Genomic DNA, 15774 nt, shown 5'->3' with positions numbered 1-15774 from the left:
CGAGAATAAAGACATAGTTGAAAAAAGTCATTATTTAATGAGAATAAAGTCGTAATAAAAAAAAAAAAAACTCATTATTTCGCCGAGAATAAAGTCGTAATGTTTTGAGAATAAAGTCATTATTTAATGAGAATAAAGTCATAGTTTAAAAAGTCATTATTTAATGAGATTAGTCGTTATGTTTCGAGAATAAAGTCATTATTTAACAAGAATAAAGTCGTTATATTTCGAGATTAAAGTCATAACGAGAATAAAGTCATAGTTTAAAAAGTCATTATTTAATGAGAATAAAGTTGTAGTTTAAAAAAACTCATTACTTAGCGAGAATAAACTCATTAATATTTCGAGAATAAAGTCATTATTTAACAAGAATAAAGTTGTAGTTTAAAAGGAAAAAAAAACAATTATTTAAGGAGAATAAAGTTGTGATATTTAAAGAATAAAGTCATTATATTTAAAGAATAAAGTCATAATATAATGAGAATAAAGTCGTGCCCGCTCATCAAATAATGTAGAACTTGGAACATTTAGTGCAGTTCTCCTTTCATTTGGGGTTTACACACAAAGGCCAAATACTGAGCCCATCCCCCCATCAACACATCGCTGCTTCGCTTGTTGCCTTCGCTGTAAAACTGGAAACTGTCGAATTTTCAAAATATTACAACTTTAGTACGACTTTATTCTCATTAAATAATGAGTTTTTTACAACTACGACTTTCCTCTCATTAAATAATGACTTTATTCTCGAAATATAACGACTTTGTTGTCATAGTGACAAGCGTTTTTTTTTTTTTTTTTTTCCTTTTTTTCTTTTTTCTTATGTGGCCCTAATATGCTGTCAGAAAAAAACTGTCACATGTTAGTTTTTTTTTTTTTAATCTTTCAGCTCTGTCTGTGTCCAAGTGATTTCATCCCTAATCCCTCATACCTTGTCCACACAGGCGGTCGAGTGGAAGCAGCATGCCAATAGTACAGCACTAGCAACTTCACAAGGTGTGTTTTGGCACAGAGCTGCTGTGGAGGTCAGCAGTGTTTTGGCAGCATTCAGATCCTAATACACATTCGCTGTAGTTCTGCACAGAATGTGGAAGAAATCAGTTTTGGAGTGTAAATATTTGATTCAGGTTGCAGGTAAAGCAGAAGAAAACAGTCCAGTGAAAAACAGGTTGAAGAGGTTGAAGCCATAAAGACCCAGTCCTACTTTGGTGACAGTTCACAAATGAATTTTTTTCTCTATTTTTAACCTTTCTTAAAGGTACAGTGTGTCAGATTTTTATATCATTCTTTCCAGTAATCAGTCTAATTACCCCGACCCCTGAAGGGGAGACAAGGGGTATTATTTTTGTTTCAGTTTGTTTGTTTGTCAACACTATAGCAGCAAATATATTGGTTGAATTCATACCAGACTGGTTTAATGGATTACCAGTGACCCAGAACAGATCTCATTACATTTTGGGAAAAGTAGGTCGAAGTTCACTTTTTTTTTTTTTTTTTTTTTTTTTTTAAATTTTTAACCTTATAACACCAAACGTATCATATTTGATACATGAGTTTGGAAGCCTTCTATATGAAAGTGTGATATTTTTTTCTTGAAAAACCTGATGTATATAATTAGATACATACAATACACAGATAATCCACCAGGGGGAAGACTTCATTCACCAGAGGCCTTTCCAGTGACACTACAAGACGGTCATTAATGAGGAAGGAGGCAGAACTTTGCCAATTTTGAAAAGGAATTACCTTGTTAGACATGTTTGTGTTTTATTATATTTTTATTTGCTCAAACATAATATTTGAGCATTGAGACCCAATGTATCAAATATGATACAAAATTGAAACTCATACATGGAAATTGATATTTGAAAAACACATTTTTGAGTTGTTAAGAAGGACCAATACAGGCTCCATGTTAAAAAAATAGAATTTTCTGTCAATGATTAAATAGTTAAGACTTTACAGAGTTAAAATCTTTTTTCATAATGGGCAAAATTTCAAATGTCTGTAGCAGCAAAACTATTGTTTGAATTCATACCAAATTGGGTTTATAGATTGCCATTGACCCAGAAAAGATGTGGTTACATTTTGGGAAGAGTGGGTCAAAGTTCAAATTTTTTTAAATGAATTTTTAAACTCTTTTTTCCTTCTCCCATTTACTTATAATTGGTGGAATATCAAATGTCTGTTAAAAAACATCAATTTTGTTTCAATTTACTTCAAACTTGGCACAAATATAGAGGCAATTGATATGCTGACATCAGCACATGCATAGACACGATCACATCAGCTGGATCGATGCCAAAATAAGTTACAATATGTATGAGGGGTGGGGTTTGTTGTGACTGACACCACTTCTTATTGATTATAATTGAATAAAATAGTGCTCAATCAGTCAAAAAAAAAAAGAAGTTTGATTAGTTTGATTACTGAAGGAAGAGTTCACCACTTGTTTTTATTCATTCATTTGTCATGCACTAATGAGTTCGATAAGTGGGCAAATCAGTTTGCACTGCAGTGCACCGATTGCCTTGTTCTCGCAGCCTTTGCGTTAGCTTAGCTTAGCCTAGCTTAGCAAAATGGCTTCATTCCTATGGTCAGAAGTAGCTAGGCTTTTATAGGTGATTTGTAGTATTTTATGAGTGATTTTGTGAAATTCAGTTCTCCCTAATCATTCCTTTAGTCCGGTGGGGTCAATATGATCACAAATTGAGGCTCAAATCATGGCCATGTGACTTACTGCACTAATAAAATCTTGGGTAATAAAAACTAATGCAAAGCTAAAACGGTAAAGCAAAGCTAATTTAGTGTATGCATCCCTTCCAACAAAAAGATTTTCCAACTTCCGTCAACACAACAGTCCCAAGATTGTATGAGTGCAGTAAGTCGCAGATCTAAAGAAATAATTAGGGAGAATCGGATTTCACAAAATCACTTACAAAAGACGACAAATCGCCTTTAAAAAATTGGCTATGTGTGACCATGGAAATGCAGTGACTATGCTAAGCTAAGCTAACAGAAGGGCTGCGAGAACCGAATAGCGTTTCTCGTGTAAACTTTTATTCGGGTTTAACATTTCCATGTAAACAGAAGAGAAAGTACTTTAGTTCTGGATTAATTTCTTCGGGAAAAATAAATCGGATTTAAAAAACATCATGTAACCGTACCCATTGATTAAACTCCATGGGTTTTACTGGTGAATCAATGCTGTAGAAGATGACGGTGCTTCCACGGTAACTACAGAGCCTCTAAACGTCCAGATGGGTCATATCTGGTGACCATGAAAAGACGACAAACTGTATTTTATACCAATTATTTACATGTATTGATAGGATTAGTGGATCAATAAGTATTAAATAGTTTAGATCAGTAGATTATTTTTGGTCACAGGTGGATGTTTGGGTCTTTAAGGGTTAAAAACCAGTTTAGCGCTGTGACATTTCTTTCATCTGTATCTGATATTAATTAGCTTGTTTCAACCATGCGGTGAGACCAGCTTAACTTCCACATGCATATTTTATGTTTTATTCGTCTTTTCCCTGCACCTTTAGAAAACTGAATTATTAACGAACACATGGCATCACTGAGAGGTGATTTGCTATTCTGGTTTGATTTCTTTAAAAGACACTGACGTCGGGACCATCACCAACTGTTTAGGCCACAAATTGTTAACAGCTTTCGGCAAATGTGGCAAATGTTCTCTGCTGCTGGAATGGGAGGATTAATGTGAACAGACTGAACGATTTCACAGAATGATGCAATCATTTCATGTGACTGTTGAAGAGCAGGAAATGGAGAGCGCATTGTCTCGCAAAATAATGCAGTAAAAAGAAATTACAATCCATCTGTTTTCTTCCCCTTCTACGTATTTAACATAGTGCACATGCTGTCTTTGCCCACTGACTATTTTTTTTATACTTGTGTTTGTTGTTAGTAGTTGAGTTCTTCATCTGCAAAGACATCTACTCATATATGCACACCAATACTCCGATCATTATCTGATTTCTTTAGTTGTCAGATTATTTGAGTGATCATGTAAACAGGATAATCTGATATGTTGATGTACAGGGGTTGGACAAAATAATAGAAACACCTAACATTGTGGCATCATAGAAGGTGTTTCCATTATTTTGTCCAACCCCTGTATATCATGGGTGTCAAACTCATTGTAGTTCAGGGGCCACATTCAGCCCAATATAACCTCAAGTGGGTTGGACCAAAAAAATAATAGCATAATAACTCCTAAATAATGACAACTCCTATTTTTTCACTTTGTTTTAGTGCAAAAGAAACAAAACAAAAAACTCAAAAACATTAAATTATGAAAATATTTACGTTTACAAACTATCCAAACAATTGAATTGAGTAAAGTTTGCTTTATACTGAGTAAATTTAGCACTTTTTTGAGTAAATTTTGCCTGATATTGAGTAAATTTGGCCTTATACTGAGTAAATTTGGCTGTATTTTGTGTAAATTTTGCCTTATACTGAATAAATTTGGCTCTATTTTGAGTAAATTTGGCCTTATACTGAATAAATTTGTCTCTATTTTGAGTAAATTTTGCATTATATTGAATAAATTTAGCTGATTTTGAGTAAATTTTGCCTTATATTGAATAAATTTTGCTCTATTTTGAGTAAATTTGGCCTTAAATTGAGTAAATTTGGCTCTATTTTGAGTAATTTTTGCTTTACATTGAGTAAATTTGGCTGTATTTTGAGTAAATTTTGCCTTATATTGTGTAAATTTGGTGGTATTCTGAGTAAATTTTGCCTTATACTGAGTAAATTTGACTCTATTTTGAGTAAATTTTGCTTTATATTGAGTAAATTTAGCTCTATTTTGAGTACATTTTGCCTTATATTGAGTAAATTTGGCTCTGTTTTGAGTAAATTTTGCCTTATACTGAGTAAATTTGGCTCTATTTTGACTAAATTTGGCCTTATACTGAGTAACTTTGGCTCTATTTTGTGTAAATTTTACCTTATATTGAATAAATTTGGCTCTATTTTGAGTAAATTTGGCCTTATACTGAATAAATGTGTCTCTATTTTGAGTAAATTTTGCATTATATTGAATAAATTTAGCTGATTTTGAGTAAATTTTGCCTTATATTGAATAAATTTTGCTCTATTTTGAGTAAATTTGGCCTTAAATTGAGTAAATTTGGCTCTATTTTGAGTAATTTTTGCTTTACATTGAGTAAATTTGGCTGTATTTTGAGTAAATTTTGCCTTATATTGTGTAAATTTGGTGGTATTCTGAGTAAATTTTGCCTTATACTGAGTAAATTTGACTCTATTTTGAGTAAATTTTGCTTTATATTGAGTAAATTTAGCTCTATTTTGAGTACATTTTGCCTTATATTGAGTAAATTTGGCTCTGTTTTGAGTAAATTTTGCCTTATACTGAGTAAATTTGGCTCTATTTTGACTAAATTTGGCCTTATACTGAGTAACTTTGGCTCTATTTTGTGTAAATTTTACCTTATATTGAATAAATTTGGCTCTATTTTGAGTAAATTTGGCCTTATACTGAATAAATTTGTCTCTATTTTGAATAAATTTTGCCTTATATTGAATAAATTTAGCTCTATTTTGAGTAAATTTTGCCTTATATTGAATAAATTTTGCTCTATTTTGAGTAAATTTGTCCTTAAATTGAATAAATTTGGCTCTATTGTGAGTAATTTTTGCTTTACATTGAGTAAATTTGGCTGTATTTTGAGTAAATTTTGCCTTATACTGAGTAAATTTGACTATTCTGAGTAAATTTTGCTTTATATTGAGTAAATTTAGCTCTATTTTGAGTACATTTTGCTCTATATTGAGTAAATTTGGCTCTGTTTTGAGTAAATTTTGCCTTATGCTGAGTAAATTTGGCTCTATTTTGAGTAAATTTGGCCTTATACTGAGTAAATTTGGCTCTATTTTGTGTAAATTTTGCCTTATATTGAATAAATTTGTCTCTATTTTGAGTAAATTTAGCCTTATATTGAATAAATTTAGCTCTATTTTGAGTAAATTTGGCCTTATATTGAATAAATTTGGCTCTATTTTGAGTAAATTTGGCCTTGTATTGAGTAAATTTGGCTGTATTTTGAGTAATTTTTGCTCTATATTGAGTTTGGAGAGCTCTAACCAAAGAGTACCTTTTATTCTTTTTAGGGAGGGACTACATGTTATCGGAGTAGAGTAAAATTTTCTTCAATTTGAGTAAATTTTACTTGGGCAAATTTCCAGTGTAGAATGTACCTGTGAGAGAATAAAAAGATATTTGATAAAAATAGTAGCGCATAATTTTTGTGTCCTTTTTTCTATCTTACATGCAGATTTTTGTATTTAAAAAATATTAAAATAATATAAAAATGTGTTTAATCTGAAAAATAGTTTCTATTTTATCTCAGTAATTTTTTTTTTTTAATAGACCCAAAGTGTTTCCAAACTTGCTTCATAACATTAGTCTACATCTTTGAATTTTTAGCCCCCGTGTCCTGATTTTAGGGACCAGCACACATTATACGTACATACTCCGAAAGAAATCCAATAATGGACAGCAGCGTCTAAACCAGTTTTTTTTTTTTTTTCGATTATCGCATTTCTTAAGTGCGTGTAAATGCGTCAGATCTGATGACTACAATTATCCGATTACTCCCAGGTATCGGACTTTTCTGCTCATGTAAACAGGCTCAGTGATAGATGTAACATTAGTCGTTAAAATATAGGGAACAGCGGCTGTGTTTGTTTTGGTGTCAGAAGATTTTCCGCAGCAGAATGAGGTTATAAGCCGGTAAACACTGAGAAGCCTAATGAAGGAAAAAAAAAGAGGATGTTGAAGAAATAATGAATGAGTCAGGAGTGTTTGAGGCAGTGTGTGTCTGAGTGTGGTGACCTTGTTGTTCACTGTTTGTTGTTTGGATAAGGTTGTTAGCAGTTCTCCTTACATCACAACCCAGCGATATTAGCCTTGTTACCGACGCTGTGTTAGCCTTGTGTTGTATGGGGGGGGGCGGGGGGGGGTATTAGACAGCAGTAGATACTAGATGGGTATATTCCTGCCTGAGGAGGTAAGGCTTGTGGAATCAGTTACATCTTTTAAAACACATTTTTATAGACTTGCCTTTATGTGATGTTTGTCCCTTTTTTTTTAATTTTTTTTTATTTTTAATTTTGTCTTGTTTGGTTATTATGAATGAATGAATGAATAAAATCTTTATTTCAAACATGTAGACAGTGAAATCAAAACAAAAATCAACCAACAAAATATAAGTACTGGCACATAAATGATTGATAAGCAAAACAAACAATAACAAAAAAAAATAATAGTTATAATAATAATAATAATAATAATAATAATAATAATAATAATAATAATACAAGTGAAATGAAATTATACATGCTCGAAAAGAAGTAGGAAGAAGTACAAACTTATGTACTCCTACCCCCAATTTCTATGCTTTATGATCACTATATAGTAGGGATAACGATAAATAAAATGCATAAAATTGCAGACGGTTAGTATTACCGTTTAAATTCTAATTATCATGATAACCATGTTTGATTACCGCACTTTTAGGGGAAAAAACACCTATGTAAACATCTGCTTTTATGTCAAATATTTGAGTATAGTTTTAATTTATTACAATTTTAATTTCATATACCTAATATTTGGAACCAATATTCACTTTTAAAGTTTTTTGAAAAGGTTCGTTAAACATGTGTGTGTTATTTATGCAATAAATTATATACATTTTCAAATCGGATTTTATATTTTTTCGTGTTTTTTTTGTCCGTTTATGTTTTTATAGTAGGTTAAAGTGAAAAAAAATAATAGACAGATGATATAGATGAAGTTGTGCTGAAAAAAACAGATCCCAAACATGGGTATAGTAAACATTTGTTTATATAGTATATAAAGGCAAAATCAAAAGGACTGAAAAACAGCCAAAATAGGTTCAGACCACTAAGGGTTAATATTTGAACGTTTCTGCAACAGAAGGTACATTGTGCCTATTATTTTATTTTATTTTATTTTATTTTATTTTATTTTATCTATCTATCTATCTATCTATCTATCTATCTATCTATCTATCTATCTATCTATCTATCTATCTATCTATCTATCTATCTATCTATCTATCTATCTATCTATCTATCTATCTATCTATTTATTTATTTATTTTTAATACAACTAGGTTAAATTATTTCAGTGTGTGTCTTAGTACTTTTTGAACATTTTGAGTACAGTTTCAACAATACCACGGTAATAATGATAACCGTGATAATTTTGGTCACAATAACAGTGATATGAAATTTTCATACCGTTACATCCCTACTATAAGCAATTATTATTTTATATGAATATAATAATAATAATAATAATAATAATATCCCACATCCTTTTTCTTATATACGCTAATGTGACAATAGCCATTTACTTATCCTACCAGATATTACCAGATATTAATAACAAAACAAAACAAAACAACAAAACAAAACAAAACAAAACAAAACAAAACAAAAAACAAAACAAAAAAAACACATATACATATGTAATGTAAATACAGATAATATTCTATATTGTCCTATATAGTAATAATATATTCATATATCCATATTTAAACTACATATTATCAACACATATGTGGCAAAGCTCCACTAAGTTATTAATTTATATTCTCATACATGATGTTGTTTTATCTCACTCCTTCATTTTGGCATTGATTTGACAACATCATGTTACGCTATCCCTGCCCTCTTTACCTCGATTCTCTCAATTTATTCGAAGTGACCTATTTTTCGTGTTTGCTGTACATATCTATTTTATTGGGTTGTTTTCTGTTTTAATGTCTTTGCTTGCATCTTGTATTCTGCTGCTGCTTCTGCTTTGTCTGTCAAAGCACTTTGGAAACTTCATTTTTTTAAAGGTGCTATATACATAAAGCTATTATTATTATTATTGTTGTTGTTGTTGTTGTTGTTGTTGTTGTTGTTATTGTTGTTGTTGTTGTTGTTGTTGTTATTATTATTATTATTATTATTATTATTATTATTATTATTATTATTATTATTATTATTATTATTATTATTATTATTACCTCTGCCAGGAGGTATTGTGATCACTTTGCTTTGTGTGTATGTTTGTTTGTTTGTCTGTTGGCAAGATAACTCAAAAAGTTATGGACGTATTTTCATGAAATTTTCAGGAAATGTTGATACTGGCACAAGGAAGACATTATTAAATTTTGGTGGTGATCCGGGGGTGTGTGGGTGAATTTTGATGAAATTTTCAGGACATGTTGATACTGGCACAGCAGAGGTTGCAGTAGACATTTTTATTGTCTGTCATTTTGATGGACAGGTTGTAAAAATTCCATCATAACATTATTATCCGTCATTTCAGATTTTTAAAAATTTTTTAATGATAGTGAGATATATTTAGTAGTATTTAACGTTCAAAAACATCTCAATGATGCAGCAGCTGTAGTTGCTGCTGGCTGATAAACCAATGTGATATTACGACTCACATAATTCTATAAGCCACTTTTAATTGGTGTGTTATCTGTAGACATTTTATCAAAAAATAATGTAATAACATGGTTCATGATGTAATAACAATCTAAATTAATATAATTTCAGCGCAATTTAGAGGAAATTAGTCACAGGAGCTACAGGTAATCAGAACTTTAACCACACAGTTTAAAGATTAATTTAGCACATTACATTTTCCTGAAAATAAAAATGTGTCAAGTGCATTTTGTAATAAATTTCTCAAATTGTAATAACTTACTACATAATGTGAAAAAATGTACTACATAATGCATTGAGGTAGTTTATTACAAAATGCGTCAGTTTATTACATAATGCGGCTTTATTACAAGATGACGTGACATTCTTATTACATTTTGAACTTTTATTACATAATGGGAATTTATTACATAATGCGGCTCAACAGGGCCAAATGAGGCCCGCCAAAGGGTCCAATCCGGCCCCTGGGATGAATTTGTAAAGTACAAAAATTACACTGAAGATATTAACAATCAAGGATGTCGAAGTGGTTTTTGTTCAGGTTCCACATACAGACCAATGTGATCTCAACTAAAATAATAGCATAATAACCTGTAAATAATGACTCCAAATTTTCTTAGTTTAATGTGAAAAACCTAATATTACATTACATCTATAAATATGTAAGGACAACTCCAAATTTTTCTTTGTTTTAAGTGTAAAAACTTACATTAAATGATGAAAATATTAACATTTACAAATGGTCCTTCAACAATAAAATGTTAAAAACCTGAAATTTTGGAAGTGAAATTTTAGCAATATTCTTCCTGTTATTAAATATTTTGTGCCTTTGTAGGTCCAATCTGTAATATGTATGTATAAACGGTAAGTTGAGGTGTAATATTGTTAAAATTGCAGTTATTTTTCTCAAGAAATTTCAGGTTTTTTCAGGTTATTCGCATCATTTTTGTTTGAATAGTTTGCACATATTGTACATATTTTCATAATTTCATTTTGATTGCACTAAAACAGAGAGAAAAATTTGGAGTCGTCATCATTTAGAGGTTATTATGCTATTGTTTTACTGGTCCGGCCCACTTAAGATCAATCAACAGGTCCCCGGGCCGCATGTTTGACACCCCTGGGTTAATCTGTCAAAATGACGGACGGCCTTCAGAATTTTCCGTTATTTAAAAAAAAAAATCTGTCAATGATGGAATATTTTAGGTTAACGCAACCTCTGTGGGACAAGGAACTAATGGTTAAATTTTGGTGGTGATGAGGGGGGGGGGGGGCTGATCCACTTTGGCTGAAGTCTGCGCTCTCCAGGTGCTTTTCTAGTTCTTATATATTTTCCACTGAAATACAGGAGCAGGCTTGACTTGGGGAAAGAGACGGTCTATATGGGAGCCAGCGATGATATAATACACACAGACAAAGTGTTCTTTTGATGTATTTCATACGTGTGTGTGTGTGTGTGTGTGTGTGTGTGTGTGTAGTAGGATGTCAGATAAAGTGTGAAGCGTCGGGGCTGACTAACAGAGATCAGCCGCCGGTCTCCTCTCCCCAGAGATTCCTGCTCACCTTCTGTTTTTAACACTGGGATCGTTCGGGAACACCTAAGCTTTCTGTGCTTTTCATTAAGTAAAACAAACCACTTCTCCCAAAACCCTCCTTCTGAAATAGATGGACATGTTGTCATCGTAAAACCTGCAGGTTTCACCGTCTGTCTCTGACTTCAGACCAAATTCATGTCAACTGCACCGCTCTGTCCTGTTGGGGTCGGTGTTAATGTTGTTCAGCCGAATAGAACAACCTAAGAGGCTTTACTTTTTCGCTCTTCTGAGGAAACCAGCTTTACTATCCAGTGTGTGTGTGTGTGTGTGTGTGTGTGTGATCTGAGGTATGTGTAAAAGCATGTGTTCATCAGTTGTCAGTGTAGAACAGCTCTGTGTTTATCTGTCTGTGCTGTACTCCTGTCATTAGTCAGCTGTCTTTTTCCTCCGACGGTAAGTGGGATTTTGTTGTTGTTGTCGTCGTCGTTGTCATTGTCGTTGTTATTGTTGTCGTTGTTGTTGTCGTTGTTATTGTTGTTGTCGTCGTTGTCGTTGTTGTTGTCGTTGTTGTTGTTGTTGTCATTGTTGTTGTTGTCGTTGTTGTTGTCGTTGTTATTGTTGTTGTCGTCGTTGTTGTCGTTGTTGTCGTCGTTGTCGTTGTCATTGTTGTTGATGTTGTTGTCGTTGTTGTTGTTGTCATTGTTGTTGTTGTCGTTGTTGTTGTTGTCGTCATTGTTGTTGATGTTGTTGTCGTTGTTGTTGTCGTTGTTGTCATTGTTGTTGTTGTCATTGTTGTTGTCGTTGTTATTGTTGTCGTTGTTGTTGTCGTTGTCATTTTTGTTGTTGTCGTTGTTGTTATTGTTGTCGTTGTTGTTGTCATCGTAGTTGTCATTGTTGTTGTCATTGTAGTTGTTGTAGTTGTTGTTGTCGTTGTTGTTGTTGTCGTTGTTGTTGTCGTTGTTGTCATTGTTGTTATTGTTGTCGTTGTTGTTGTCATCATAGTTGTGATTGTTGTTGTCGTTGTTGTTGTAGTTGTTGTTGTCGTCGTCGTCGTTGTTGTTGTTGTTGTCGTCGTTGTTGTTGTCGTTGTTGTTGTTGTTGTTGTTGTCGTTGTTATTGTTGTTGTCGTCGTTGTTGTCGTTGTTGTCGTCGTTGTCGTTGTCATTGTTGTTGATATTGTTGTTGATGTTGTTGTCGTTGTTGTTGTTGTTGTCATTGTTGTCATTGTTGTTGTTGTCGTTGTTGTTGTTGTTGTCATTGTTGTTGATGTTGTTGTCGTTGTTGTTGTCGTTGTTGTCATTGTTGTTGTTGTCATTGTTGTTGTTGTCATTGTTGTTGTCGTTGTTGTTATTGTTGTCGTTGTTGTTGTCGTTGTCATTTTTGTTGTTGTCGTTGTTGTTATTGTTGTCGTTGTCATCGTAGTTGTCATTGTTGTTGTCGTTGTTGTTGTAGTTGTTGTTGTCGTTGTTGTTGTCGTTGTTGTTGTTGTCGTTGTTGTTGTCGTTGTTGTTGTCGTTGTTGTCATTGTTGTTATTGTTGTCGTTGTTGTTGTCATCATAGTTGTGATTGTTGTTGTCGTCGTTGTTGTCGTTGTTGTCGTCGTTGTCGTTGTCATTGTTGTTGATGTTGTTGTCGTTGTTGTTGTTGTCATTGTTGTCATTGTTGTTGTCGTTGTCATTGTTGTTGTCGTTGTTGTTATTGTTGTCGTTGTTGTTGTCGTTGTCATTTTTGTTGTTGTCGTTGTTGTTATTGTTGTCGTTGTTGTTGTCATCGTAGTTGTCATTGTTGTTGTCGTTGTAGTTGTTGTAGTTGTTGTTGTCGTTGTTGTTGTTGTCGTTGTTGTTGTCGTTGTTGTCGTTGTTGTTATTGTTGTCGTTGTTGTTGTCATCATAGTTGTGATTGTTGTTGTCGTTGTAGTTGTTGTAGTTGTTGTTGTCGTTGTTGTTGTTGTCGTTGTTGTTGTCGTTGTTGTCATTGTTGTTATTGTTGTCGTTGTTGTTGTCATCATAGTTGTGATTGTTGTTGTCGTTGTTGTTGTAGTTGTTGTTGTCGTCGTCGTCGTTGTTGTTGTTGTTGTTGTCGTTGTTGTTGTTGTCATTGTCGTTGTTGTTGTCGTCGTTGTTGTCGTCGTTGTTGTTGCCAGCCGGGCAGATCTCCTGTCCTGATTCTAAACTCTGCCCAGTCCACTGCACGTTGTTATTCTGCACGCCACTTTGAGAAGTTATCCATTGATTTAACACTACAATGTAAACTGTCCAGATTAGTGAAGAAGCAGAGAAGAACACTGTGTGCAACAGAGGTGGAGGAAGTACTGAAGGTTAGCACTTAACCCTTTATAGGAAACAAATAGAAATACTCTGAAATTCAACATTTCAACCTTTGTGTGTTATTGGAGGACATAATAAGACTTTAATACTTTTGTGAATTTTTTCAAAAATTTGTATTGTTGTTTTAAGGTTAATGAAATTACTATATTTGGTTCCTTACACAGAAGGGGAAAAATAACCCTCTGGTATCCAGGTGCGCCTTTTAGGCACACTAAACATGTTCCTTGCCTTGGAAGTGCCTGGCTCTAAATGCTTAATTGAAACAGGAGGATGGTCTTATTTATTTATATTTATGTATTTATTTCGAACATGCAAAGAAACTAAATAAAACAAAACAAAGCAAATTAACCCTCCGGTATCCAGGTGTGCCTTTTAGGCACACTTTGCACTTCATTTTAAAAAACTTCATATTATTTTTCACAATTTAAATAAGGTTGGAATTCAAAAGTTGTTCATTTTTGCATGATCTTTAAAATTCTGGCCACCAACTAAAATGTGCACATTGTAAACAAAAGAAAATTACAAGACTAGCATCTGTCTCCCAAGTGTGCTTAAAACGCACTATTTCTTCCATTTGATATGTATGATTAGAGCTGACCTTGATTTACAAAAATAAAATCAAATTAGAGCGGAAAAATAAATCAATATATAATATTTAATAGTTTCATTTATAGGTGTGCATTTTATACACACTTGGTGACAGATGCTAGTATTTTTGAACATTTGACCTAGCGTCAAAAATAATAATGCGAATTAACCGATGTTGGAGTTAATCATTGACATATGCCAGGATGAAAAAATCAAATAATATATGATCCACTTTTTATGTAGTATATTGGAAAAAATAATAATTTTTTGTGTTTTTTGCATCCAAAAAAATGGTTTGTTTACATTACAAACACAGCATTTAAAGGGTTAAAAAATGTGACAATTATTGAGTATTTGGTATTTTTATTTACGGCTCAAGTTGATAAAATAGAAAAAAGTGTAAAAGAGAAAAAGAATTAAAAACAAACTGTATGAAATGTTTTTTGACATTATTCCACAAGTGTGCGAAAATGGCACACTTGGTGCTTAGTAAGGGCCTTGCTGGACAGGATACCGGAGGGTTAAGATCCTCTTTTTGCATAAAAAAAAGGTTTGTTTACATTACAAACACAGCATTCATAGGGTTAAAAAAATTGACAATTATTGAGCATTTGCAAATGCTCAATAATTGTCAATTGGTATTTTTTTATTTACGACGCAAGTTGATGAAATAGAACAAAGTGTAAAATAATTAAAAACAAACTATGAAAATTTTTTTGACATTATCCCATAAGTGTGCCAAAAAGGCACACTTGGTGCTTAGTAAGGGCCTTGCTGAACGGGATACTGGAGGGATAAATAAATGAATAAATAAATAAATTAATTAATTAATAAATCCAAGAAGTAAATATGAAAAATACAAGAAAAATACATGTAAAGTGAAAGGAACACATATTTTAGAACATTAGAACATCAGTTTTTACCTCCGCCAAGGAGGTTATGTTTTTGTCAGTGTTGGTTGGTCTTTTTCTCTGTGTCTGTCTGTTAGCAAGATAACTCAAAAAATTATGGACATATTTGGATGAAAATTTCAGGAAATGTTGATACTGGCACAAGGAACAAATGATAACATTTTCATGGTGATTGGGGGGGGGGGGGGCACAGGGGCTCACTGACCTGCCTTGGCGGAGGTCTGCGCTCTCCGAGTGCTTCTAGTTTAAAATTGCAACCACAATGCTGATCCAGACACCTGTCCACATCCAGATTATCCCTTTGAACATCATTCCTTACATTAGTACCATGTCCCGATCTGGATTTTTTTGCTTCCAATCCGATCTGATTTTTTGGGGGATTAGTTTTGCCAATACTGATCCAATACCGATCTGATATGAACTTTTTACAGTGAAATTTTGATTTAAATTTGGAGTCATTATTTATAGGCTATGTTATTATTGCGTGCATGTTTGTTTGTTAGCAAGATAACTCGAAAAGTTATGAACTGATTTTCGTGAAATTTTCAGGAAATGTTGATACTGGCACAAGGAAGAAATTATTACATTTTGGTGGTGATCGGGGGGGGGGGGGGGGGTCTGTCTTGGCGGCGGTCTGCACTTTCTGAGTGCTTTTCTTGTTTTCCTTGAGATCACAATTGGTCTGAATGTGGAACTTGAACTAAAAGGATTGTTAATATATAATTTAATATAATTTCATGGTATTTTATAGCAGGCTTCAAGGTTTTGTTCATTCAATTTGCTTGCCCTTTTTTTTTATCATTAAAAGAAAAACATCCCTTAAATCCCACTAAATCATATATGCCTGATCTTTTATTACAAAAGGAGCAGGAAAACCAACAACATGCA

At 32.9% G+C, this 15774-nt stretch overlaps 1 protein-coding gene across 1 annotated transcript in view; it reads right to left on the bottom strand.

Annotated features, from left to right (window-relative positions):
- Nucleotides 1–13606, bottom strand: part of LOC115431862 (myb-like protein D) — a 34406-nt gene extending 20800 nt beyond the window's left edge. The window contains exons 1-3 of the mRNA XM_030152535.1: nt 13548–13606; nt 12863–13271; nt 11696–11917 (exon numbers count right to left, since the gene is read on the bottom strand). Of these exons, the coding sequence (XP_030008395.1) occupies nt 11696–11917; nt 12863–13271; nt 13548–13606 (690 nt within the window). The remainder of the gene's footprint in view (nt 1–11695; nt 11918–12862; nt 13272–13547) is intronic.
- Between the last annotated feature and the right edge of the window lie 2168 nt (nt 13607–15774).

The sequence above is a fragment of the Sphaeramia orbicularis genome, chromosome 13, assembly GCF_902148855.1.
Source record: "Sphaeramia orbicularis chromosome 13, fSphaOr1.1, whole genome shotgun sequence".
In the NCBI taxonomy this organism is placed as follows: domain Eukaryota; kingdom Metazoa; phylum Chordata; class Actinopteri; order Kurtiformes; family Apogonidae; genus Sphaeramia; species Sphaeramia orbicularis.
This window is presented reverse-complemented; position numbering and strand designations above follow the sequence as displayed.